The sequence below is a fragment of the Nyctereutes procyonoides genome, unplaced genomic scaffold (genome assembly GCF_905146905.1).
Source record: "Nyctereutes procyonoides isolate TBG_1078 unplaced genomic scaffold, NYPRO_anot_genome, whole genome shotgun sequence".
NCBI lineage: Eukaryota > Metazoa > Chordata > Mammalia > Carnivora > Canidae > Nyctereutes > Nyctereutes procyonoides.
Genome location: NW_026575082.1, coordinates 24,825,540 through 24,851,580, shown reverse-complemented (window position 1 = coordinate 24,851,580; position 26,041 = coordinate 24,825,540). Strand labels below are relative to the sequence as shown.

Sequence of the window (26,041 nt, the reverse complement as noted above, 5' to 3'; positions counted from 1 at the left end):
ATCACTGACTGATAAGAAATATAACACCCTGGTGGGAGATGTTAATATGGGAGGCTATAAGGGGAGAAGATATTAAGAAACTCCTTACTCAGTATTCAACTTTGCTGCCACCCTAAAATTGCTCTAAAAAACAGTCTTAGGGCGCCTGGGTGGCTCAGTCAGTTAAATGTCTGCCTTCGCTCTGGTCATGATACCAGGATCCTAAGATAAGAATCCCACATCAGGCTCCCTGCTCACTCAGCAGGAATCCTACTTCTCCCTCTGCTCCTAGCTTGTGTTCTTGCTCTTTCTCTCTCTCTCTCTCAAATAAACAAAATCTTGGGATCCCTGGCTGGTGCAGCGGTTTGGCGCCTGCCTTTGGCCCAGGGCGGGATCCTGGAGACCCGGGATCGAATCCCACGTCGGGCTCCCGATGCATGGAGCCTGCTTCTCCCTCTGCCTGTGTCTCTGCCTCTCTGTCTCTGTGACTATCATAAATTAAAATAAAAATAAAAATTAAAAAAAAAAAAAACAAAAACAAAATCTTACAAAAAAATAAGTCTTAAAAAAAAAAAAAATCCCAGATCTAGAAACCAAGAAAAACATACTACCCAATATCCTTTCAATAAAGAAATCAAATGAGGGAAAATAGAAAAGAAAATATTGGGAACTCAGCGAAATGAAAACCCTCTATGTCAAAATTTAAGCAACACAGTTAAATCAGTACCAAAAAAAAGTCTAACAGCCATGAGCTAAGTACTCAAAAAGCTGGAAAAAAGGCAAGAGTTATCAAGAAGGAAATAAAGATAGTAAAAATAAACTGAATGGTTACCCCCTCCAAAAGACAGAATAAATAATGGCAATGATAGGACTTCTAACTCTATGCTAAATCATTATTAAACCTCAACAAAACAGATAATGGGGGAATAGTTCAATAAAATTGGAATAGTTCAATAACCACTAAACAAAATTGACAGTTATCTAAAAACTCTATGCTCAGAAAGTATTATTAGGTTCAGAGAGTTTTTATTTGTGTTCTAATATTATTCATCATCTATGCAAATTGTTCTAAGGACCAGACAGAGAAAGCTTACTAATCGTAGAAAAACCACCTAAATAACAAAGGAATTAAATACACGTATATGCAGACATATACACTCTTGACACACTTAATAACTAGGGTTCACCTTAGTAATGCAAAGATGAGATATCATAAAATGTATCTGTGTTCTTGCACTTTTAACAGACTATAACAAAAATATCAAATGACCATCTCTGGATAAGAAAAAAAGCATTGAAGAATTTTAAAAATCAAGTTCATGGAGCCCCTCAGTTGGTAAACCATCTGACTCTTGATTTCAGCTCAAGTCACAATCTCAGGGTCCTGAGATTGAGCTCCAAGTCAGGCTTCATGCAGGGCATGGGGCTTGCTTAAGATTTTCTCTCTTCCTCTCCCTCTGCCCCCTAAAAGTACCCTCCTCCACTCTGGCTTGTATGCATACATTACATTCTAAAAATAAATTTAAAAATGAATGAATGAATAAATAAAATAAAGTTCATAATGACTTCTCTCAGCAAACCAGGAACAGAAGTGTTATATGTGTCCCTTACACTCTAAAAGTAAATAAATATATAAATAAATAAAAGCTCACAATGACCTCTTCTCAGCAAACCACGAATAGAAATGTCAATTTAATAAAGGTGATTTATCAAAAGGCAACAGTAGAAAAAAAAAAGATACAGTAAGTATATTAAATGGAGAAATTTAATACATATGCTCTGTAAGAGAGAAAACAAGTTAAAGATGCCTGCTTATCACTGCTGCTGCTCACCATAGTACTAGAGGTTTTGACTGACACAAAAAGTTGAAAGATTAGATATAAAGATTAGAAGAAAAAAGAAGTCAAAATTCATTATATAATATACAAAGAACCCCCAAAGCAACAATTCAGCAAACCTCCTGGAAAACACATATAAAAACGATCATAAAGTATAAGATTCAAAATAGCGCCAAGTCTTATAGAGTATGTATAAACTAACAGAATAAGGAATGGATAAGACTCTAATAGGAAAAATTAGACTTTAATAGACAAAATTTGTCTTTAATAGACAGAAAGAACTGACTACCATGTTCACTGATAAGACTTAGTATTATAAATATGCCCTCATAAACTACATATTCAATGCAACTCCAGTCAAAATACCAAAAATATGTTTTTGGACAACCCGAAACTGATTAAGAAAAAAAAGATACATTTGCAATTGTACCAAAAATAACACAATACCTAGGAAAAAAAGTAACCGAAGATGTTAAAAGAACTATACAGTGGAAACTAGGATAGCTAGTTTCCTAAATGAAATGATCCTAAATGAAAAAAAAAAAGACATAAATAAATGGAGACATTCCATATTCATGGACTGAAAAAATTAATATTGTTCAAATGTCCATACTACCCAAAGTAATCTATACATTCAATGTTATCCCTATCAAAATTCCAAAGGCACTTTTTTTTTAAGATTTTAGTTACTTATTCATGAGAGACCCAGAGAGACAGGCAGTGACATAGGCAGAGGGAGGAACAGGCTCCCTCTGGGGAGCCCAAGTCTGACCTGAGCCAAAGGCAGAGGCTTAACTGAGCCACCCATGTGCCCCAAAGGCATTTTTCAAAGGAACAGAACACACAATCCCAAAATCTGGATGGAACTGCAAAAAGACTGAATAGCCAAAGCAATCCAAAGAACAAAACTGGAGGCATCATGCTCCTTGCTTTCAAATTATATTACCAAGGTACTATAATCAAAATAGTATAGTACTGGCATAAACCTAGATATATGTAGATCAGGGCTCCCCGGGTGGCTCAGCAGTTTAGCGCCTGCCTTCAGTCCAGGGCGTGATCCTGGAGTCCCAGGATAGAGTCTCACATCGGGGTCCCTGCATGGAGCCTGCTTCTCCCTCTGCCTGTGTCCCTGCCTGTCTGTCTGTCTGTCTGTCTGTCTGTCTGTCTCTCTCTCTCTCTCTCTCTCTCTGCTGCTCATGAATAAATAAAATCTTAAAATACACACACACACACACACACATATATACATACATATATGTAGATCAATAAAACAATCAAGATCTTAGAAATAAACTCATGCATAAATGGTTGGTTCATATAGGACAAAGGAGGTAAGAATATACAAGACAGGAAGCCAAATGCAGAAGAATGAAACTAGACTATCTTCATTATGCATAAAAACTAACCCAAAATGGATGGAGGCTTGAATTCATGACCTGAAACCATAAAACTCCTAGGAATAAAGATAAGCAGTAAAAGCTGCTTGACCATTAATTAGTCTTGGCAATGATCTTTAGGATCTGATTCCAACAGCAAAGGCAACAAAAACAAAACAAAACAAGTGGACTACATCAAACTAAAAAAAAAAAACCTTTTGACACGGGATCCCTGGGTGGCTCAGAGGTTTAGTGCCTGCCTTCGGCCCAGGGCGTGATCCTGGAGACCCAGGATCAAGTCCCACATTGGGCTCCCTGCATGGAGCCTGCTTCTCCCTCTGCCTGTGTCTCTGCCTCTCTCTCTCTCTCTCTGTGTCTCTCTCATGAAAAAAATAAATAAAATCTTGGGCAGCCCCGGTGGCTCAGCAGTTTAGTGCCGTCTTCAGCCAAGGGCCTGATCCTAGGGACCCAGGATTGAGTCCCACGTCAGGCTCCCTGCATGGAGCCTGCTTCTCCCTCTGCCTGAGTCTCTGCCTCTCTGTCGCTGTGTCTCTCATGAATAAATAAATAAAATCTTTAAAAAAATAAGATAAATAAAGTCTTAAAAAAAAAAACCTTTTGACAAAACAATAATCAACAAAATGAAAAAACAACCTGCTTAATGGAAGAAAAATATCTGCAAATCATGTATATAGAGTTAATATCCAAAATATATAAAGAGCTCATACAAGGCACAGCAAAAGCCCCCCCCCCCCAAATAATCTGATAAAAAAACGAGCAGAGCATCTGAATAGACATTTTCCCAGAAAACACATATAGATGGCCAACAGATAGGTGTTAGAATGTGGGGAAAAAGGAAACCTACATGTACTGTTGATGGCAATGTAACTAGTGTAGCCACTATGGAAAATAATATGAAGGCTCCTCAAAAATTTAGAAATAGAACTACCATACAATCCAGCAATTCCACTTCTGGGTATTTAGTCAAAGAAAATGAAAACTTAAAAAGACACATGTAATTTGGGGAATATAAAAAACAGTGAAAGGAAATAAAGGGGAAAGGAGAAAAAATGAGTGGGAAATATCAGAAAGGGAGACAACATGAAAGACTCCTAATTCTGGGAAACGAAACTAGGGGTGGTGGAAGGGGAGGTGGGTGGGGGGTGGGGGGGACTGGATGATGGGCACTGAGGTGGCACTTGACGGGATGAGCACTGGGTGTTATTCTGTATGTTGGCAAACTAAACACCAATAAAAAATAAATTTATTAAAAAAAAAAAAAAAAACGACAGACACATGTACCCCCAAGTTCACAGCAGCCTTATTTACAAAAGCCAAGATAGGAAAGGTGTACACACACACACACACACACACACACACACACACACACACACACGAATACTATTCAGCTATAAAAAAGAATAAAATCTTGCCATTTGCAAAACACAGATGGACCTTGAAGGCGTTATGTTAAGCGAAAAGTCAAATGGAGAAAGGTAAGCACCATTTGACTTCCCTTACATATAGAATTTTAAAAAGAATATAAAATCCAAACTTAGATACAAAGAACAGATTGAGGGTGAGGGTTCGAAATGGGTGAAGAGGATAAATAGGTGCATAGTACCAGTTATAAAATAAGTTAACTCATGGAGATGTAACACATAGCATAGTAACAACAATAATACTGTGCTGTATATTTCAAAGTTTTGGGAAGTAAATCTTAAAAGTCTTTATCACACGAAAAAAAGATCTGCAACTATGTATGAATAGATGTTAACTAAATTGTGATCATTTCACAGTGTATAGATAACAAATAATTTTGTACAATCTAAAATGTTATGTCAATTATACCTCAACAAAGAAACAAGTATGAAACATATAAAGAAAAAAGGAGAAGAGGGGGATCCCTGGGTGGCTCAGCGGTTTGGCGCCTGCCTTTGGCCCAGGGCGCGATCCTGGAGCCCCAGGATCGAGTTCTGAGTCAGGCTCCCGCCATGGAGTCTGCTTCTCCCTCCCCGTGTCTCTGCCTCTCTCTCTCTCTCTCTCTCTCTCTCTCTCTCTAGAGAATTAAATATAATCCCAGAATACCACAATTTTGTCTTTTTAGTGTGTGTGGGTATATATATATATATTTACAGATTTTTTTGGAGGGGGATACAGGAATTCATACACTATATATGTGAAAATAGCTAAAGCAATAATGAAGAGAGAAACAACGAAGACGTGCCTAAATAAATAAATAAATCTTTAAAAAAAAAAGAGAGAAAAGAAAAAAGGAGAAGAAAAAAACCACAATACATCTACAAAAAAAATTCGTAAGCTTTTCCCAATATATGCATATCTTTGGGCATATAACCAAATGAGCACCTGTTAGGAAGGGTGTTATAGGGAGGGGAGGGAAGATGAAGAAAAAGTGGAAAAATATGTGAGGAATCCTCCAAGGATCAATGACAATGACCATGATCTGAAGAGTTCAAATAACTCAAATTTGTGTACCCAAAATCTAAAAAGAATTAAAGCAAATAGGAAATTTTCAAATACACAGTATTTTTAGATGGGAAAATAGAAGAGTAGAAAATGTGAATTCTTCCAAAATTGAAACGAATTAAATATAATCCCAGAATACCACAATTTTGTCTTTAGTGTGTGTGGGTATATGTATATTTACAGATTTTTTAGGGGGATACAGGAATTCATACACTAATATGTGAAAATAGCTAAAGCAGTAACGAAGAGAGAAACAACAAAGAAGTGTCTTAATAAACTTTTTAAAAGATTTATTCATTTATATGAGAGAGAGAGAGAGAGAGAGAGAGAGAGAGAGAGAGAGAAAATGCAGGGGAGGGGCAGAGAGAACCCTCAAGCAGACTCCTTGCTGAGCACAGAGTCTGACTTGAGGGCTGGATTCCAGGACCCTGAGATCATGACCTGAGAAGAAATCAAGATTTGGCTGCCTAACTGAGCCGCCCAGATTACTATTAAAGCTGTTTTAATCAGAAAATGTGCAATACTGGATGAAAAATAAACAAATAGAGATGGAAAATATAAAAGAAAACCCAGAAGGAGAAGCCAGAATATGTGTGAATTTGACATATGATTAAAAAGCTATTTCAGGGTGTCTGGGTGGCTCAGTCCATGATCCCAGAGTCCTGGGATGGAGCCCCACTTAGCAAGGAGCCTGCTTATCCCTCTCTCTCTGTGCATCTCCCCACCTGCTCAAGTGTGTGTGCTCACCTTCTATCTCTCAAATAAATAAAATCTTAAAAAAAAAAAAAAAAGATTATTTCAATTTAGGAAAAAAGGTTTGATAGCCAACTGACACAACCAAAACACTAATGGTGGTCCCTTCGAGGTGGAAAAACGTAGGGTGAAATTCACTTTCTTCGTTTTAACTTATGTCTGCTTCTTAATCCCCCAAGTGAGCCTGCATTATTTAAATAAACAAACAAAAAACCATGAGCTATCACTAGTGAAAAATATAAACAGGCACTTGTAATGGAAGAACACCACATGGATATTTTATAATTCTTCAACATTTTGTTTAAAAAGATTTTATTTAAAGAGAAAGACAGAGATCCCACATGCGAGCAGGAGAGGGGTAAAGGAGGAGACGGTGAATCCCAAATAGACTCCACACCTAGCACAGAGCCCAGGGCTGGATCTCATGACCCTGAGATTATGACCTGAGTAAAGTCCGACACTCAACAGACTGAGGCACCCAGGCGTCCCTATAACCATTCAACTTTTAAAGCAGAAGATATAAGAAACTTTAAAACATTTAAATATAGTTCACAATTAAAAGTCTTTCCCCTCATATTTAAAATATTAACACATTTATAATCAATTCACAGCTTTTTGCATTTCCTCAACCATAACATGGGGATAATAGCCAACTCTCAGGATTATTTTGATTAAATGAGATTATACATATAAACTCTTCTTTCCAGGGTGCCTAATGGCTCAGTCCATTAGTGACTGACTCCTGACTTCAGCTCAGGTCATGATCTATCTCATGGTGGTGAGATCAAGCTCTGCACTGGCTGCATGCTAAGTGTGCAGTCTGCTTAAGATTCTCTCTGTGGGACACCTGGGTGGCTCAGTAGTTGAGTGGCTGCCTTTGCCTTGGATCATGATCCTGAAATTGAGCCCTGCATTGGGCTCCCCGCCGGGAGTCTGCGTCTCCTTCTGCCTATGTCTTGGACTCTCTCTGTGTCTCTCATGAATAAATAAGTAAAATCTTTAAAATGATTCTCTTTCTGTCCCTTTGCTCCCCCCCAAAACAAGCAAGCAGGCAAACAAAAAACCCTCTTCTTTCCATTGATCTTTAAAGAATTAAAAAATAAACTAAAAAATTACAGAAAACCCTGAGGCCAAAGGACATGGCTATTATCAATAAGTAAATAGGCATCTTTAAAGTGAAGCTTTCATCAGGCTTATTTTCACAAACATCATAAAAACATATGTTCTATTATATTCTATTAGATGTTCTATTATGAACATCTTACACAGCAACATTAGCAAAAATAACTATTATCTTAAAAACTCAAGTATGGAAAAAAAGAAATGCAGTATAGCAGTGTATTTCTCCTTTCCTGAGGGGGGAGGGGACCAACTACCACCACCAAGAACAACAAAAAAAAAGCAATTTTGAATACTATGTCTTTCTGACATTAGGGAAGGTATAAACAAAAGTATTTTAAATTTTATGTATTAGCAAGTCTATATTAGGTTTACAGTAATAAAGGTTACATAAATTTTTATATAGGAGTACCTTCTAATGTAAACCTTACGTGAAAATTATCAGGTTAATTACTGTATACCTATAAGTTCTGTTTCCCTTCTAATTGTACTAAGAGTGGGAAATTCAAATCTTTGTAAAATCTGACCTATATCGGATTCTTTTTTCTTTCATTAAATCCCATCAAAATTAAATTTTAAAAAAATTAAATTTTAAGATAGATCATTCAAACCATTTTTCAACCTTTGGCATAGAAAAGAAAGGAAAAAGATTCAAGTTAGCAGATGATCCTTAAAACAGAAATAAGAATCAATGTTGTAGGCTAAAGAAGTATAATGAAATAAATATGTTCCAGAGGTACTTACTGCACCAGATGCTGTACCTAAAAAATAAAAAAAGGAACGATATTTACAATGTGATAAACCATGCTCTCCTTCAGTGAACATTTTTAAAGTATTTATTCATACTATTTCTTCCTCCTTATCATGTCACACCAAATATCCTAAGACTGTCCCATAATACGTATATGTTCTCTTTTTTACAAAATAAACATCTACATGCAAAGCATTTTCAGTCTTAAATGGCACTTGGAGCTTTCAAGCTACCAACTCACTTGGAGTTAGAGAAATATTCACAATCTTTGCCTTTTGTTTCTCCACTTGCTATTTTAAGGTGTCTACCTTGATTAATTCCTTTCTCTACTACACTACTGAAATATAATAATGCCACAGGCCTCAGATTCTATGCTTTAAGATTTATAGCACCTTCAACTATATAAAGTCCAGACTTGTGGTGTACAATACAATATCCCCTAGCTATCACATATCGCTGTTTAACTTAAAATTTTTAAGATTAAATTAAAAAATTCAGTTCCTCCTTTGCACTAGCCAATTTTAAGTACTCAGTAATCACATCTGACTAATGACTACTATATTGGACAGTATAGATTATAGAACATTTTCTTCATTGCATAAAGGTCTATTAGTAATATCCTAAATTATTATCAATACCCCTTTAGACATAAGGGGAAATGCTCATTTGTCACCAAGGTCAAATGAAGAAGCATTAACTTTAGAAACTAGTAAATTAAAACTTTGTATAAAAAAGAAAACAAGAACTATATGTAAAGAGGGAATAAAGTAACAAAACAGAGAACAGTCAAAGAAGCTACTATGGACATCACTGGTAGAAACAAAGCATTTAAAAAGTAATTAAGATATTTTATGAGTCAGTTTCTGACTCAGGATACAGGAAACAAAACATTGGTTACCAAAGAGGGGAGGGCAAAATAGGTAAACAGGATTAAGAGACACAAACTTCTGGTTATAAAATAAGTAAGTCAAAGCAATGTAGTGTACAGCACAGCAAATACAGTTAATAATTTGTAATAACTTTGGATGGTGACAGGTAACTAGACTTATTGTGGGGATCATTTTGTAATGTATAAAAATATCAAATCACAATGTTGTACACCCGAAGTCAATTATACTTTAATCAAAAAAATTTTTAGGTAATTTTCCAGGATTATTTAGGGTAATAATCAGCTCTAGATATCTAAATACGCAAAATATTATAGTAGGCATTTCAGAACATCATTTCAGCTTAAAGAAATTTGTGAAACATCTTAAAAAGATCCATTATAACTCATATAAACCTGTAGGAAAGCACATGGTGCATTCTAAATGTTTCAAATCACATAAAAAAAGTTTCAGGCATGCCTAGGTAGCTCAGTTCAATGACTCTTGATTTCGGCTCAGGTCATGATGTGAGATTAAGCCCTGTGTAAGACCCCACCCTGGACGTGGAGCCTGCTTGAGATTCTCTTTCTCCCTATCCCTCTGGCCCCTCTCCCTTGCCCTAAAAACCAAAACAAACCAAAACAAAAACAATTTGGCATAACCATGGAATAAAATTCAGCATCTGCAATACCAATTTATCTAGAACATTCTTTACTCATGGAAAACTGAGGCATTACTAATATGTATGAAAGGTACACAAGTCAAAACAGTTACTGATAATTGGTTGATAAAAAAAAATTATCACAAGGCTTTCAAATTCCAATGACTATAAGGACAAGCAGGTAACAGAATAGACTATGAAATAGTCCAGAAAGCTAATGAGAGTACATGCTCCATATCCAAAGTAAGGAGTTAATATCCAATTCCACAATGTCTGAGTACAAATAATGGACTCAATCAGAATTTTTCTTTTTCTTCTTCTTTTTTTTAAAGATTTTATTTACTTATTCATGAGAGAGAGGGAGAGACAGAGGCAGGCTCCCTGTGAGGGGCCTGATGCAGGACTCAATCCCAGGATCATGACCTGAGCCAAAGGCAGACACCCAACCACTGAGACACTCAGCTGCCCTCAACCATAATTTTTCATTCAAATATTCTCTACCAGGATCCCTGGGTGGCGCAGCGGTTTGGCGCCTGCCTTTGGCCCAGGGCGCGATCCTGGAGACCCGGGATCGAGTGCCACATCGGGCTCCCGGTGCATGGAGCCTGCTTCTCCCTCTGCCTGTGTCTCTGCCTCTCTCTCTCTCTCTCTCTCTCTGAGACTTATCATTAAAAAAAAAAAAAAAAATCAAATATTCTCTACCTACTATGCTGATAAGCACCATTACAAACAATAAATATTCAGATAATCCAGTTTTTCAAGATAAATTCAATCTTTGTGTAAAAAAATAAATCTAATTGTTACATATGGCCCAAGACTTTAAATGTCAGCAACTAATTATTAAATTTAAAACATTGTATGGGCTAAAGTATAACTGTAGACCAAATGTGGTCCCAGAACTCCTGATCTAAAATTATGGCAATTCTTTATGGAATTCAATTATGAATAGTATCCCTATTTCTCATTACTTAAAACGAAAGGACAGAGAAAAAAAAAATCAGGAGCTAATCATAAAACCCAAGAAGTGACAATGTTTTTATTCCTTGTTATACCAGTATAATAGTTATTGTCCAAATGAAGTCTGATATTTACCACCATGAATGTACATACCTGCTGCTACATCCATATTATTTACTCCTGGCTGTAAGAAAAAAAAATGTAATTAGTAATATTCACCTTGTTTAAACTGTATTTTATATAACTTCCTCAAAAAGCACAAATATAGTCCTTTTTATGTATAATTCTCAAGCCACTGACTCAAAGTTTCTCAGGAAGTTTCAGTGGTTTTAGTTCCTTGAGTTCATTTTAAATTGAAAAACATCAATAACCCAGGGCTACTGAAGCACTTTAAGTGTTTTATTTATATGATCATCAGTTACATATAGATCCACAACCATTTACCCACAATTCTGATACCGAAAAAGCTCTAAAAACCAAGTTTTTTCAACTTTCATACAAACACTCATTACAGAGGCAAAATCTGCTATGAATGACATGAGCTCTTTATTCATCCCATCCCAAAGAGAATATTCTTAAGTTCTGCTACAGAAATACTGTGCTTGAAATTATAAGGCACTATACAGGACCTCAAAGGAAATCTTTATAAGATATACAGAATATACAAAGTATTCTTCTATAACATTAAAACATTTTGAAATATATATTTGGCCTAAAGGTTTTGGGTAAGACATTGCAAACTTACCACCCCAGTGGAATATGCTCATTACAACCACTAGGTTATCAGGTAATAAATAAGTTATGCTATTATGAATATCATAATACTTTACATATTGCTGCATAATCCAGTAAGGGTGATAAGACTGTGAAGGATTATGTAAGCAATGTGCCATCACTCAAGTCTCATGAAATGTAAATTTAGAATAAAATCTTTGATTTCTAAATCTAGGATCTAGTACTAAACCATATTACATCCGTTAATTAACACTCAGCAGAGCAAATGTCTACTCTTTAAGATTAGAACACTACCAGACCAATAAAATGCTTCTGGCTGACAAATTATTACTTCTTAGTATTCTACTCTTAATATAGAATTAACAATTAAGAATGTATATATAAGTATACAAATAAATGTGAATGCCTATCATTCAAGAACCTTGAAGGATAACTAAAATCTAGTTTGGGTTAAAAGGGCATCAGGGGGCGGGGGGGGGGGGAGGGATGCGGAAATGGCTTGAGCTAAGACATGGAGGTGGAATGAATAAAGTGTATTAGGGAGAGGAACAAGAAGATCCTCCAATAGGAGTAGAGATCAGTGTATAGCAATTAAGAACTGTGCTAAATTGGAGCACCTGGGTGGCTCAGGGGTTGAATTACCACTGTAATTTCCACCTTGCATTACATACAGTAATACAGTACTCAAGACAGACTTAGAAAGCTAACAGAATTGCCTGAAAATATATAGACAGTACAGTATTTCATAAATAAAAGTAGTCAAAACATCACAGTAAATAATTATTTTTACTAGATTACCGGTAAGGCAGGCTGCATGGAAGCCTGAGACATATGAGACATCATCATTCCAGGCATTACTGAAGACATCATTCCAGGCATCTAGAATGAAAGTAAAAAAAGGTTACTAAATAAAACCAAATAGAACTTTATTAATCTGGCTATCAAAGCTAATATGTACAGCTCACGATTTAAACCCAGTGAAAACTATGTAGTATCAATAGTATGCTTAGTAAGTGCTTGTTGAATGAATGAAGTATTTTATCAATGAGCTAATATTTAATGTATAGTTAAAATTATTTTAACAAACTTAAAAGTTAGGTTTACACTTACTATGTTATTTCCAATGTGAATTTGACAATATTAATCTTTTAATTTTAACTCATCACTCATGGTTTTTTTTCTTCCTTCTTTGGAGCAAGACAAAAATTTTTTGTAGTTCTCACCACTGACTATATCTGTATTCAACAAATTTTACAGCAATCTGGCTCTTTAAAAAATTCAAATTTGATCAAAAGTGCTTAAAATTCAACAACCATAAAAAATATGTAAAAAACAAATTCCAGACACATCACCTATGTCCTCTCTTGGAAAGAAAAACTTAATAAAGCACATATGTGAATATCTGAAGAAAGAAAATATTAGTCTCCCAATGACTGCCATCTAAATCTATGAATGAATCTTCACTAAGTATAAATAAAAATCATGAAGATTAATATAGGATTTTGACCTAATATTCATCCCTATTAGTACAATCCCACATTATACTTTTGATTTTAATATGAGCAAATCTAAGAAAAACATGGATGGAAATAAAACTTGTATACAATAATCATAGGTAATGGAATAAGGTAACCAGGTATTCAAGCAGTTTCAAATTAAATGAAAATTGGAGAACTAGAAACAACTGAGAAGCATACTGGTCAAAAGGAACATATAAAGCCCACTAAACACAGATAAGAACACTTGGCACAGTGAATTTTACTATTTGGAAAAGTCCACTCACGAAACAAAACCAGGGTAAAGCACCATTAAAATAAAGTAGCACTGTATTAACAGATTAAAATACAAAGGTTTATTTTGTTCCTTAAAATATTTAATAAATTGCTTAACCATCATGAAACAAGAACTTGACAGGAAACATTTGACTATTACTTGGAATATATGGTGAAACAGCAGTTGAAAAAAAAAAAAAGATATAGAATTTGAAAACAGAAACACAAGTCTCCGCCACCCTGACTAAAAATTAGAGAATTGATATAGTAAGGGGAAAAACAGCAATCAAATGAGAACTAGGCTTGTCCCCTCTTCTCCCTACTCCCAACAGATACACCCTCACAACTAATTTCACTTTAGGCTTACAGCAAAGTAGGTGTGAATTCTTTAAGATTTTATTTATCAGAGAGAGAGCACTTGCATAAGCAAGGAGAGCAGCAGAGAAAGAGAGAATAGGCTCTCCACTGAGCAGGGAGCCAGCCCAATGTGGGGCTCGATCCCAGGACCCTGGGATTGTGACCTGAGCTCAAGGCAGACATTTAACCGACCAAGCACCCAAGTGCCCCACAGGTATGAATTCTTTAAGTACTACATAACTGACTTCTGGGGAGGCATGCTGAGCAACAGAAAGAAACAGCCTCGTATTTAAAATGGCCTATATATAAAATTCAAAGCTGGTAACATATCCATCAACTAGAATTCTAAGCTAAATTGGAAAACTGAACTTTGAAAACTTGAGAAAAAAGCATTTTCTCAGAAGAAATAAAGACATAAGTGGAGGTAAAATCTCCATCACGCAACAATATTCCCACATAATAGCAGTATAAAATGTAATTTCAAGTTGAAATTACATGAAACTTCGTAAGACAGTGATCAAATCCCACTTAAAAAACAACGGACAAAAACCAAAACCAAAACCACAACCCCTTACAACATAGTAAGAATTGGCCAGAACAGGCCAGTGACAAAGCAAACAACATTTAAAAATCATTAAAGAGCAGAGTTTGATAGAATTCTCTCAATTGTTCTTCCCATATTTCAAATTTTAAAACATCTCAAAAATCTGCCTTTAGCCTAAAACTTGTGGAACTGGTCATAGAATGAGATTTAGGGCACCGGGGATTTTTGTTGTTGCTGTTTTTTTAAAAAAACGAAACCGCTGTTTTAGCACTTTCTGCTATCAGAGTCACTTAATTTTTAACTAAGAACACCTAAGCTTTTTGCAAATAGACTTTTATATGTTTCAAATAAAAAGATGATGAAGAGTCAATGTTGATTTTGTAGCAAAAATTGAAGCAGAGGAGACAATGCTCTGGAACATACTCCCCAAACTCCAGTTTTGAGGGAGTCCCACCAGTGCTTCTCTTCATCCAGTCTGAGGACTAACCCCAAAGGGACCACACTTGTCAAGACTGAAGTGTGTCCAAATACCAGGACAATGAAACACTGTGGCATAAAGTCTTCCCCAGATATAAAACCTGAGTCTGGGGGTCTTTGAACCTTTAACTCCCCAAATTCTGAGGTTGGCATTCTCTATTTCAAAATAGAGTTTTACATTTATGGAAATATGTGAATGAGATATCATATTAAACAAAAATTTAAGTTCTCCCTAAATATCTCTATAAATTCTGAGGGGTATGAAACCAAAGAACAAAAACATAAATGTGGAAAATGCTATATTCTCATGAGAAGTTATTGTAAGAACCGACAAATTAAGAGCTCTTCCAGAGGTCTGAGCATCACCAAAAAACTTGTTTCTCAAAGCCTGAAGAATCTACTTTGTGGAAATGTTATAATTTCCTTTTTTAATTAATTCTAGGATAAATATAATATGGGGATATAGGTTTCAACCAATCTGAATTTAACAAGGATGCTGTGTTGATTTAGGCCAGTCACTTGACAGCACCATCAATATGAAACCACTGAAATTTTCTAAGCTTTCCATTATTATTTTAATACCAAACTGATCCAGGTGGCAAGCTAACGAGATCTGTGTTCAAATCCACAGAAGTGACTTTCCCCTCCCTCTGCCCAATAATCAAAGTTGAGGCATTCAAAAGTTATTTTGTCATCCCTCCCAGCATGGTAGGTTTACTTCTTGCTTCACGTTGAAGGGAATAGACCCTTGGTCTCCCAGTTTTATCTGCAGAGTATTTTAGACTTCTCATTAGGTTTTTTTTCTTCTCACTAACGGCACACAATATAACGGAGTGTCTTACCACTGATGACATCAAAAGTTCAATGAAAATGAGTCGTTGGTTCCAAATAGTTAAAGGAACAAATTCTTAACATAGCTGCTACAATGATGCCACTATAAATTCCAATTGTCACATCACTCTTAAAGCTACAAAGTGTTAATTCATATAAGCTTAATGAGAAGCACACTATAAAATCAAAGCCATGTAGAGCTTTAGAAATTTCCATTTAAGCTACTCTGGCAAATATATTAAGTGTTACAAATTTTTAGGAAACAGGAGAAAATGGGAAAGGTAAAAACACATGTAAGACAAAAGCTAAACTGTCTAAAATACAATATATTTGAATTTTACAGACACTTTGGCAGTTTTTAAAACCAAAAAAAAAAATTCAGATATACTGTTTGGTAAATTTCATTCCTAAATGGCTAACCATTTGTATATGTATACTACCTAAAAATTTTTCAATGTGTACTGTTCTTTTAAGATATTAAGTTCAATTATCAAGATGCCTTCAAAAGGAATACAGGTATCGATAAAAAACAAGTAGAAACTAGAAAGCACTGCACAGTTGGCTCATTCTTAGTATCCCAATTTGGAAAGTTCCTAACGTTAGATAAGACAAGCCTGCTTCACTTTTCTTTATTTTTAAAACTAAAGGTAAAATAATAAAAGCAATTGTTAATTCTACAACACATTAAATTGTAAAAAAACATAAAACTAAATTAGCCTAATTCTTTCACGATATCAAAACAAAAGTGAAAATCTTCACACAGTGAAAATATTTCGCGCTTCAAAAGTTCTTTTCTTCATAATTATTTCCTGAAGTTTTTCCTGCTGGAAAGAAATCACACAAACTAAGCATCTTTTGTTTAAATATGAACTTTTAAATTTGGTTGATTTTTAAAAACCATTCTTTCTGCAAATCTTAAGTTGCAAATTATCTAAAAAGTCGGATTCTTGCCTTTTAACTTGGTTCCTTTTAATATGTTTAAGTCAAATTCCACAAGTACACAGAAGCTATTAAGTCTAGTATTTAAAAACCACTTTTACATCACTAACTTACCTTATGAATGAATGCCAACCCTCTTCAGACTCAGAAGGATCAAATTCAGTTAAGGTATATCAACTTCTCAAAGTTACATACAAAGACAGTGATAGCAATAATTCCTTCTAACACAGATTAAGTATTACAATCATATTTCCTGAAACCATAAAAAAAACTATATGCAAAAGAACAAGTTAATAGTTTAAATTATTAATGATACTTAGCCCACTGCCTCTTACTAAACCCCCAATTTTTTAAATGAGGAAGAAAATATAAAGAGAAACAGACTCAAAAACTTAAATATAAATAAAAACTATCATTTTAATAAATTAATTTTAATTTTTAAAAAACTCAACGTAGGGATCCCTGGGTGGCACAGCGGTTTGGTGCCTGCCTTTGGCCCAGGGCGCGATCCTGGAGACCCGGGATCGAATCCCACGTCGGGCTCCCGGTGCATGGAGCCTGCTTCTCCCTCTGCCTATGTCTCTGCCTCTCTCTCTCTATCATAAATAAATTTTTTTAAAAAAAGAAAAAAACTCAACATATTAGGGATATATATACAAACAGTGATGTCTCAAGTCACACAGAATTAGACTTTAAAACTTCCTCTAAAGAGTCATCTAAGCCTTCTTTTGAATGTAAGCCCTCTAGGACACAAGTATAGATGGACATAAGACTGTCACTATCCCCTACTCCGAGTCTTTTAAGCTAGATCCAGTTTTAGATCTATTTAAATCATTATATGTTGTTTATATGAAACTCAACTTTCTAGTTTCTTCTATCAGGAACCTTTAGAACAAGGAGCATGTCTCATTTATGTACATATTACCAGGGTACAGGACAGATACATGGACATAGCAGAAACTCAAATGCTTCGAAGAGACAATTTTATGACTAGTTCTTGTTTCCACATAGACGAAAAAATTTTCTATTGTATTTAATATATGCTAATAAATATGTAATAACCTTGAAATTACTGAAAAATCACCTTTCCGAGAATTAACCATTGTCTTGTAGCACATGGCCAAGGAAACTATACCAAAGCCCATGTTTCTGGACAGAAACTTAAATGTTCATTCATTAATCAAAAGATAAAGTCTTAACCCAAACAGAAGATCAGGTCCTAATGAGTAAAATTATATTTGTAATGTAGTGTGAACTTTGTAAGTCTAAGATAAACAAGTTTTAAGGGGGAAAAAAAAATCAAAGCTGTAGATAAAGCAAACTATATTTCAACTCAGAACAGTCCTCTCTTGCTGACATGTTTAGTCTTTCAAAACATATAGCTACCAGCATCACTCAGATCTGGAGAAGACTCAGATTTCCACTTTGAGTACAGGGTATCAAGTAAAAAAGAAGCAATTAGAAGATTTTCCTTAAAGCCCATTATGCAAAACACCATTATCTTTAGTACTACCAGTACTACAATTAACTTTTCTTTAATAAGAGGAATGTCTAATTACTTCTAGAGAAAGAAAAGAAATATAAAAGATTCATCTCCATAAAACTTCCAAATGTCTACAAATATCATGACAGCCAAATCACAGCAGTTAGAAGATAAAAAAAAGTAAAGTTCAGCCAGGCACGTGAGGGAATACCAGGCATAGGAGGGAATAAGGTACATATCAATGTAAGATATATACGTTTTTCATTTTTTTTTTTAAGATTTTATTTATTTATTCATGAGCGACAGAGAGAGAGGCAGAGACACAGGCAAATGGAAAAAGCAGCTCCCTGCAGGGAGCCCGATGTGGGACTTGATCCAGGGACTCCGGCATCACGCCCTGGGCTGATGGCAGGCACTTAACCGCTGAGCCACCCCAGGGATCCCCGTTTTTCATCTTAACACCACAGCCAGGAGACTTAAATGCCTACCGACTAAAAGTAATATGAAGTTATAGAAAAAGTAAGAATGAAAGACCAACAACTTCTAGACAAGACAGTAATCTACTCACTCCAAAAATCATTGCAACTTAGCCTTATCATCTCTAGTTAAAAGACAAATACCCCAGTAGAGAGCTATGGGATATACCCAGGTACCTTTACTAGCTACTGATTCAGTTTTATGAGGATTTTAAGTCACATCATCAACATTTCTAACAAACCCAATTAAAAATCAACCTGTTAAGCTGTTGAGATTTGTTCTCTTTCCTTTTTAATCCTGTTACTTAATGAATACATTCACTGCACTCTTTAAGTGCTTCATCATACCTGTTAATACTAATTTCGATGTTGCCTCTTCCTCCTAAAGACCAGACTAAATTGAAAAACAGCTTCAATACATTTCTCACAAAATGGTAATTCCATGCGACATTAATTCCATGCAATGTGCTAGACAAAGCAAAATAAACATGTAACGGGGGGAGGGGGGAAGGGGAACCTGGGGAAGTGGAGGAGGGGAAGATGGCTAAAAAAAGCCCAAAAATCAAGAAACACTGAGAAAAATAGTTTTAAAAGGCTTCTGCAAGACTTCCCAGCAGCTTTAGGAAACACTGTGTCCTGTGAATCTCAAAGGAGAGGAGTACACTCCATTCTTCCACACTTACATTGTCTTCTTACATCTCTCCAAATACTCTCCATACTCTGAAACATTACTCTAGCTAAAGTTTTTAAATAGATGAGTTCATATGTAACTGAAATGCTACCTAAAAAAAAAATAGTATCATTAGTAAATCTATCAACATCTAACTACATACACAGCCGAGAAGTTATACGCACCTAGGTCTGGGTCAATCTATTTTTTAAAAAATACTTGCCTGGGTAACATAAATGTACACAGAAAGTTACTGAGATTCAAGATTATGAACAAATAACCTAATGGGAAAAAAAGCCTTTTTGTCACTTACTAATACCCAATTCAATGGCATGGATTCTGTAAATGCCCAAAATAAAGGTCACTTAAAAGTAACAGGAACAAATTAATTGGTCAAAATCAGTCAGATAAATCTAGGATACCAACACTTTGGATTTCTCTGGAAGGCCTATATTCCAAATCATCATTTTTCCTGAGGGTATGCAAAAGTTTGTGGTAAAACTTCTTTAAAAAAGACCATCACTAAAATCAAACAGATAGAAACATAGTTGTCTATTATTTAAAAATAAATGGAAATACGTACTTTTGCTTTATTCACCAAAAATTATTACATTTTATCTTCCATTTTTATCAAATGAAAAAACTAGAGAGACAAACACTAAAAATAAGAATTAAGTTGTAACAGTGTAAAGTCACAAGTAACCACTGAAAATAGTCACATGTAACATCTATCTTCATGGCCTATAAAGTGGGAAAGAGTATGTTTTTGTTTCATTCATTCAACAAGTATTTTACTGAGCATCCATGCTGTGCTGAGAACTGTGCTCAGCACCTGTGGACTTCTTAAAAAGTACAAAACATAGGCCCTGCCCTCTAAGAGCTTACAGTCTATTACATGCTGGAAAGAGCAAATACACCATAAAACAAAAATAAATCCCAAATAAGTGCAACAGAGTTACAGGCAAATTACATAGGATTTTATTTTAATAATTTGAAGGGAAAGTATATGTTGGGCAAAGTTATTACTGAGGATCTCCGGAGGAAGGCAAAACTTGAAATGGTAGAACTTAGATAAGTAAAGGAAAGTTCATGGTGGCAGTGAGCTGTGGACAGGAGGACACGAACAGCATGAGCTCAGTCATGAACTGATACAATCACTCAAGATAGAGAAAACAGCCTGGGTTCAAATTAGGGAGTGTGAAGGCATGCAGCTCAGACTCATGCACTTAGTTGGACCTGGGAGATTCTTGAAAGTTATAAAGTGTGGAATTTAGACATTATACCATAGGTACAGAAAAGCACTGGAGGCTCTTGGGCAAGGAGACAACATGCTGAACTCTAAAAGAATCTGAGGGGGGGAGGCTTGAAGCAAGAAAACCAGCTCAAAGCTTGTCAAGAGTATCCTGGGCATGGCAGTATATACTACTTGGGTCCAGATGGCAGCAGGAATAGACTCAAGATCTGTTAAAGCCTGCCTTACTCAATGTAAGAACAAGAAAATCAAACTCATTTGTGAAAAGCATTCATTTACAAACTTACTGAACAAAGGCAAAAAGAGTACTGAATAATTAGAATTAGGAAGGCATTACTAAAGAATTTTGTTTTTAAGTACATATCAACCCATAAAATCTCATACATATCACCTACTCTTCTCATCAAATGACCTGAATTGAATCATAGGTTGTTAGAGCTGAAAGAGACCTTACGGCTTTTACTCCACTTTTCTCATTTAAAGAAAAATTAAAAATGAAAAAAACAAAACAAAACAAAACAAAAAAAACAAAGAGCCAACTAGGAGGACTTTCTTAGGATTTTAATGAGGGCAAAATCACCTGTGATAAAGGTAGGACTTGCATGTCCTTTGTGTAGAAAGTACAACAAAAATTTGTAAGAGGTGATAATATTTTAAAAGAAAAACATTACTGACCATGTAAGTGGAAAATGGCCTCACATACAATCACATCTTAAGGCAAATCTCTACTGCAAATTTTTGAGTATTCCCACCAAGTAGGGAAAATATTACTAACAGTTTTTTTAACCAGTGATAAAGCATTATTTAATTTCCATATTAAAGTCCATGCAACTTTCAGTCCCTTCCAACTATAAGAGTCTATAATCCTGTAAAACTAGGACAACTTTCCCATATGAAGTTAACGTACAGTAAGAAGCAAATGTAACCTATGTCATAGATAATTGAGATGAAATCTATTTTTCAGTAATAACAGATTCAACCTGAATCCTATAAAGGGCACTGTAGTCAATCTCCTGAATAAGTACAAAAATAAATAAATAAATAAAAACAAACAAAACCCTTCAGAAAACCTAGTACTCTTTTAATCTAAATAACTTTTTCATTTGAAAAATTATGACTTCTGGCTCCTAAAGGTTAATTCTGTCCAGTCTGCATATTATCTTACAAACAAGTTTTAAAATTTCCTGCTGTGCCCATATAACATTCCAAACACCAGAAGCACTTAGCGAGTAAGACTAGCACCAATTTTCATTTTCGGCTGGTCCCAGAATGAGATATTAATGTGAAGTAGGCAACATACATTAAGTTTCCATCACCCTCAGGACCAAACTCTTAAAAAATTTGTAAACTGACTTTTTAACTTTTTAAAATTGAACGGCAGAACCCTACCAACTTTGTGTCCCTGCACTGAACTGTGTCATTCACAGGCACCCTGCTGTCTCTCATGAACTTCTGACCATTAACACCTCTGAGTGAGTACTGTGCTGTCAACTTTTATTTTTAAGGTAGTTATTTACTGAGCTTTAAATTAGAATTCTAGATTACTTGAGTATTTAAATTATCCATGCCCTCCCAGTCTGTTACGAAAGCTCAAATAAAGAATTACTTTTACCAAGATTTGGGCCCCATTTAAGAGATTAAGAAGACAAAAGAAGTATCTAATTTTAAGGAAAAACAGTGGGGATTCTCTTGGGACCCTAAAAGAGCTGGACCCTTAAGTCGTTCATTCATTCTCCTAACAGGAGCTGACAGGGAGAGACTTTTAAACATCTAAATAGGTATAACTTAAAGGTACATGGCATACACTGGTCTAGAAAAAAAGAAGAAAATCTCAAGGTAAAATTAAGAGTATTTGAATGGATGTGTAACAAATATCAAGTAACCTTACTAGGACGATGATCACTGATACAGCTAAAGAGAAAGGGCCATAAACAAACTGTGACCAGCTTATGCCAATGAAATACACAAAAGTACTTAAAAAAAATAAATAAAATCTGCATTGTACTAGAAATGACTAGCTGGTGTCTTGGTTTGGTAGTGCAATAGCACCATTACAGCAAGGGTAAGCAGGTCAATCCCTTGCAAAACTTACCTTGATTGGCCCAATGGAAACAGAAGGCCCCAGAAAAGAGAGAAGCATCTGGCAGTAGCAAATTGTTTTATTTTATCTTTCTGTGGAAAGAAACTAATTTTAAATAAGAACCAGAGCATTTAAAGAATAAATATTTTTTAAAGCTCATTATCTAGTTAGAGCAGCTCTACTAAGAAAACCAGAAGAGCTCCTTGCTGCTTAGAGATGGAAAGAAACAGAAGAGGAATCAGAGTTGTTTCTCCATCATCTAAGGGAGTTTTAAAACTTGTGTTATTCCAGAACAACAGAATAAATGGTTCTTTTATAAAAAAACAAAAAAAAAAAACAAAAAAAAAAAAACCACTCAATTCCTACAGGCAGAATCTTTTGGGCCTGGTGTCTTTGAATAAAGATTTTTATACAAAATTAAGGGCTATATTTCAAATTAAAAAGAAGAAAATCACTTGACATTAAGCCCTTCTACTCCTAAGGTTAAAAGAGAAAGACACAAAGTAAGCTCCTTTCTCCACTACAATTTCACCAATAACTTAAAATATCAAGGCTTAACTGATTATCAACACAAACAGTATTAATTAGCAGAAAGACCATACCTAATTGACTGACTTTCCAAAATATTTTACTAGCCTAAATTTTTGATGATTTATTGAGATACTCAAATGGAAAGAACTCAGCCACCAAAGAGTCTATGTATTACAGAACCTGACAGGGAGCATGAAATTATTCATGGTAACTGAACCTGTTACCTTTCTTGGATGCTTCTCTAGGAACTCAGTTCTACTGAATTCACTGAGTCAGCATTAAAACCTTTTGTTCCAAATCACTCCCACAAAATGTCCATTTACATTTATGCTGGAGATGAAAGGGACAGCTCAAAAGCAGGAGTGCAGAAGCAATAAGCATTTAAAACAAAACAAAAACCAAACAGTTTAAGTGGAAAATGAACCCCCTATATGGCACTGTCCTATGAAGAATCAAATCAGAGTAGAACCTCCCTGCTCTACCCCCACCGAGTGCGCGCACGCGCGCGGGCACACACACACACACACACACACACACACACACACAAGAGGAAGTTATTTCAGGAATAAACTTTACTCTAAGGTAAAGGCGTAAGCAATTGCTATTTTTAGATTCTATGCATCTATGTGGTCCACAGACATAAAATACGTTGACCTATAAAATAATAATCACTCTTCAAACATTTAACTTCAATTGACCTATTTGGAAAAATAAAGTCATGACACTAAAAAGACTACATATACAGCTACTTAAAAAGAGAACTCTTAGTTCTGCTGTGGTAGAAAATAAATCTTTAACACGGAAGGCTTTTTCCTTACTTTCAAAATTTGATTAGACTCAGCATTTGACTTATTCGACAATATTATTTTGGCATAAACTAATCCTTAAATAGCTGCAAGTATTGACCCAGGTCTTGAAAATCTTGACACAACGACAACCGAAGACAAAACGAAACAGGAGCATCCTTACTTGTCCCATTGGCGGCCCTCCCATAGGGGGCATCATTTGCGGCATCATTCCGTGAGGTACAGGAGGCATGTTGGCTCTCTGGCCCATGGGGTGCATGCCCATCGGGGCATAATGCATGCCAGGGTGGCCCATCTGGAAAACAAGGGACACGTGAGAGCGAGCAAGGGACGATGAACGCTTCTCAAAAACCTGATCGCACAAGCGGGCTACGCGCACAGACTGGCTCAGCATCAGGCCAACTGAGGCCCCATCACCGGGTTGCCTTGTACTTTTTTTTCTTAAACAAAATGCACCTCCCACCGGAACTTACACGGGCTCGCCACCGGCCGAATCACAAAGTAATCGGAGAAAAAATTAAAATAATCACTGGGCAAAGAGAACACAGATTTCATTTCCGAAGCAGGCTGCTGCAGCGCGTTAACAGCCGGCGCCGCGCAGGGGCAGGTCCGGGAGCCACGACTTTGTTGTTCCTCACGGGTACAAGGTAGGCAGCGCCCGAACAGTAACCGTTCCCGGACCCGGCTCCACGCTGACTTCACACTTTGAAGCGAGGATTCGCCGACTTCACCGTGAGGAGCGCGGCCTCCGGGAGAGGCGAGCGAGGCCAGGGTCCCCAAGGACGCCCGACGTCGAGCGCGGGTGCGTCCCTCAGAACCCGCACCGCAGACCACGCTCCTCGGCTCGGGGAGGACCCACCCGGGGCGGCCCGGAGCCCGGCGCAGGCCGCTCACTCCCGTGAGGAAGCCCTCCGCGGGCGGGGGCGCGGGCGGGGGCTGCGGGCGGGGGCTGCGGGCGGCGGCGGGCCCGGCTCTCCGGGGCTCCACCGCCCGAGGCCCAGCGCCGCCGCCGCCGCCGCCCAGGCCGAGGCCGAGGCCCAGCCGCGGGGACGTCCGGGTTCGCCTCCGCGCCCCCGCGCCGCGCCCCGCCCCAGCCCCGGAGCCCGCCGCCCCGAGCGCCGCCGCGCGCTCCCGGCCTCTGCCCCTCGGGACCGGCCGCCGGCCTCTGACTCCGCGTCTCATTGTGCCGCTTCGCCCCGCTCCGCCGACGCCTCGCCGCGGGCCGTCTCCTCGGGGGGCCGCCGGGAGGGGCCCGGGCGCTGCGGCCCGACAGCCCCCGCTCCACGTCCCCGGGACCCCGCGCCGGAGGGCGGCTCGCCGCCTCACTCACCATGAGGCCTCCACGCTCGGCTCCCGTCCCCGGCCTCATCGTCGGGCTCAGACTGCTCCGCCGGCGGCCACTGCCGCTGCACATACCAACAAGCAGCGATCTGAGTGGCTGGCGCCCGCCGGGGCCAAAGGTTAAAGGCTGCCCTGCGCTGCGGGGCGAGACCAGCGGGGCCAACAGGCTGACGGGCTTCCCCGCTGTCCAATCAGAGTGCGCCTCCGACACGCAGCTCTGCGGCGATTGGCCCCCAGCCTCAGCCTCGCTCGGCGTCGCCTGCATGGAGGGGGAAGGGGGACGGAGGAAGTTTCTGCGCCTCCGCCGGGAAAACTCCACCAACTTTCCCCGGGGGAGGGAGGACAACCGCGTCCCAGCCTCCCGAGCTCAGACCGCCTCACCCCGCAGGGGGCGGGGCAGCGCGCCTGCCACCTTCACCCCCTCCGCCCGAGTGCCGTACGCCCCACAAACCTGAGGCTGCCCGGGGAGGGGGGGGGGGTATACGCGACTCGTAGCGGTAGCGGGGCCGGGGCGGGGCGCGCGCTGCCGGCGGAGGAGGAGGGGCGGGGAGGAGGCGAGGGATCGAGCTCCGGACGCACCAGCTGGAGAGCCCGCGCCGAGGCGGAGGGGGCGGGGCGGAGGCGTGTCGGGCGGCGCGGAGGCAAGTTGTGATAGGGGCGGGGAGAACAATGAGAAGGGGAGCGAGGGGCGGCGAGCGGCCGGGAGGGAGGGGGGCCCGGGAGGCGCGGGGCGTGCGGCGGAGGAAGGGGGCCGTAGCCGGGCGGGCGCTAGGACCGGGCGCCGGCGGGACGCGGCCTCGGGGCGGCGGGGCGCGCGCGCCTGGAGGTGACGCGGCGGGGGCGGGGGTCTCTGGCCGGGACGACACCCCGCGGGGGGCGGGGACCTGGCTCCCTTCGGGCCCGGCTCGGCGCTCTCCGGGTGCTCGTCCGCTTGCCGTCCTGCCCCCCAAGCTGGGGTCG

The 26,041-nt window shown here is 38.4% G+C and overlaps 1 protein-coding gene across 5 annotated transcripts in view; it reads right to left on the bottom strand.

Annotated features, from left to right (window-relative positions):
* Positions 1 to 25,517, bottom strand: part of LOC129514427 (pre-mRNA-processing factor 40 homolog A) — a 59,229-nt gene extending 33,712 nt beyond the window's left edge. For 4 of the 5 annotated variants that reach the window (XM_055332979.1, XM_055332980.1, XM_055332981.1 and 1 more), the window contains exons 1-5: positions 25,071 to 25,517; positions 23,904 to 24,035; positions 12,321 to 12,401; positions 10,941 to 10,971; positions 8,297 to 8,313 (exon numbers count right to left, since the gene is read on the bottom strand). In XM_055332979.1, coding sequence (XP_055188954.1) covers positions 8,297 to 8,313; positions 10,941 to 10,971; positions 12,321 to 12,401; positions 23,904 to 24,035; positions 25,071 to 25,346 — 537 coding nt within the window. In that variant the 5' untranslated portion in view covers positions 25,347 to 25,517. Of the gene's footprint in view, positions 1 to 8,296; positions 8,314 to 10,940; positions 10,972 to 12,320; positions 12,402 to 22,415; positions 22,496 to 23,903; positions 24,036 to 25,070 lie in introns of those variants that run through there. The other variant, XM_055332984.1, reaches the window with a different exon arrangement.
* Between the last annotated feature and the right edge of the window lie 524 nt (positions 25,518 to 26,041).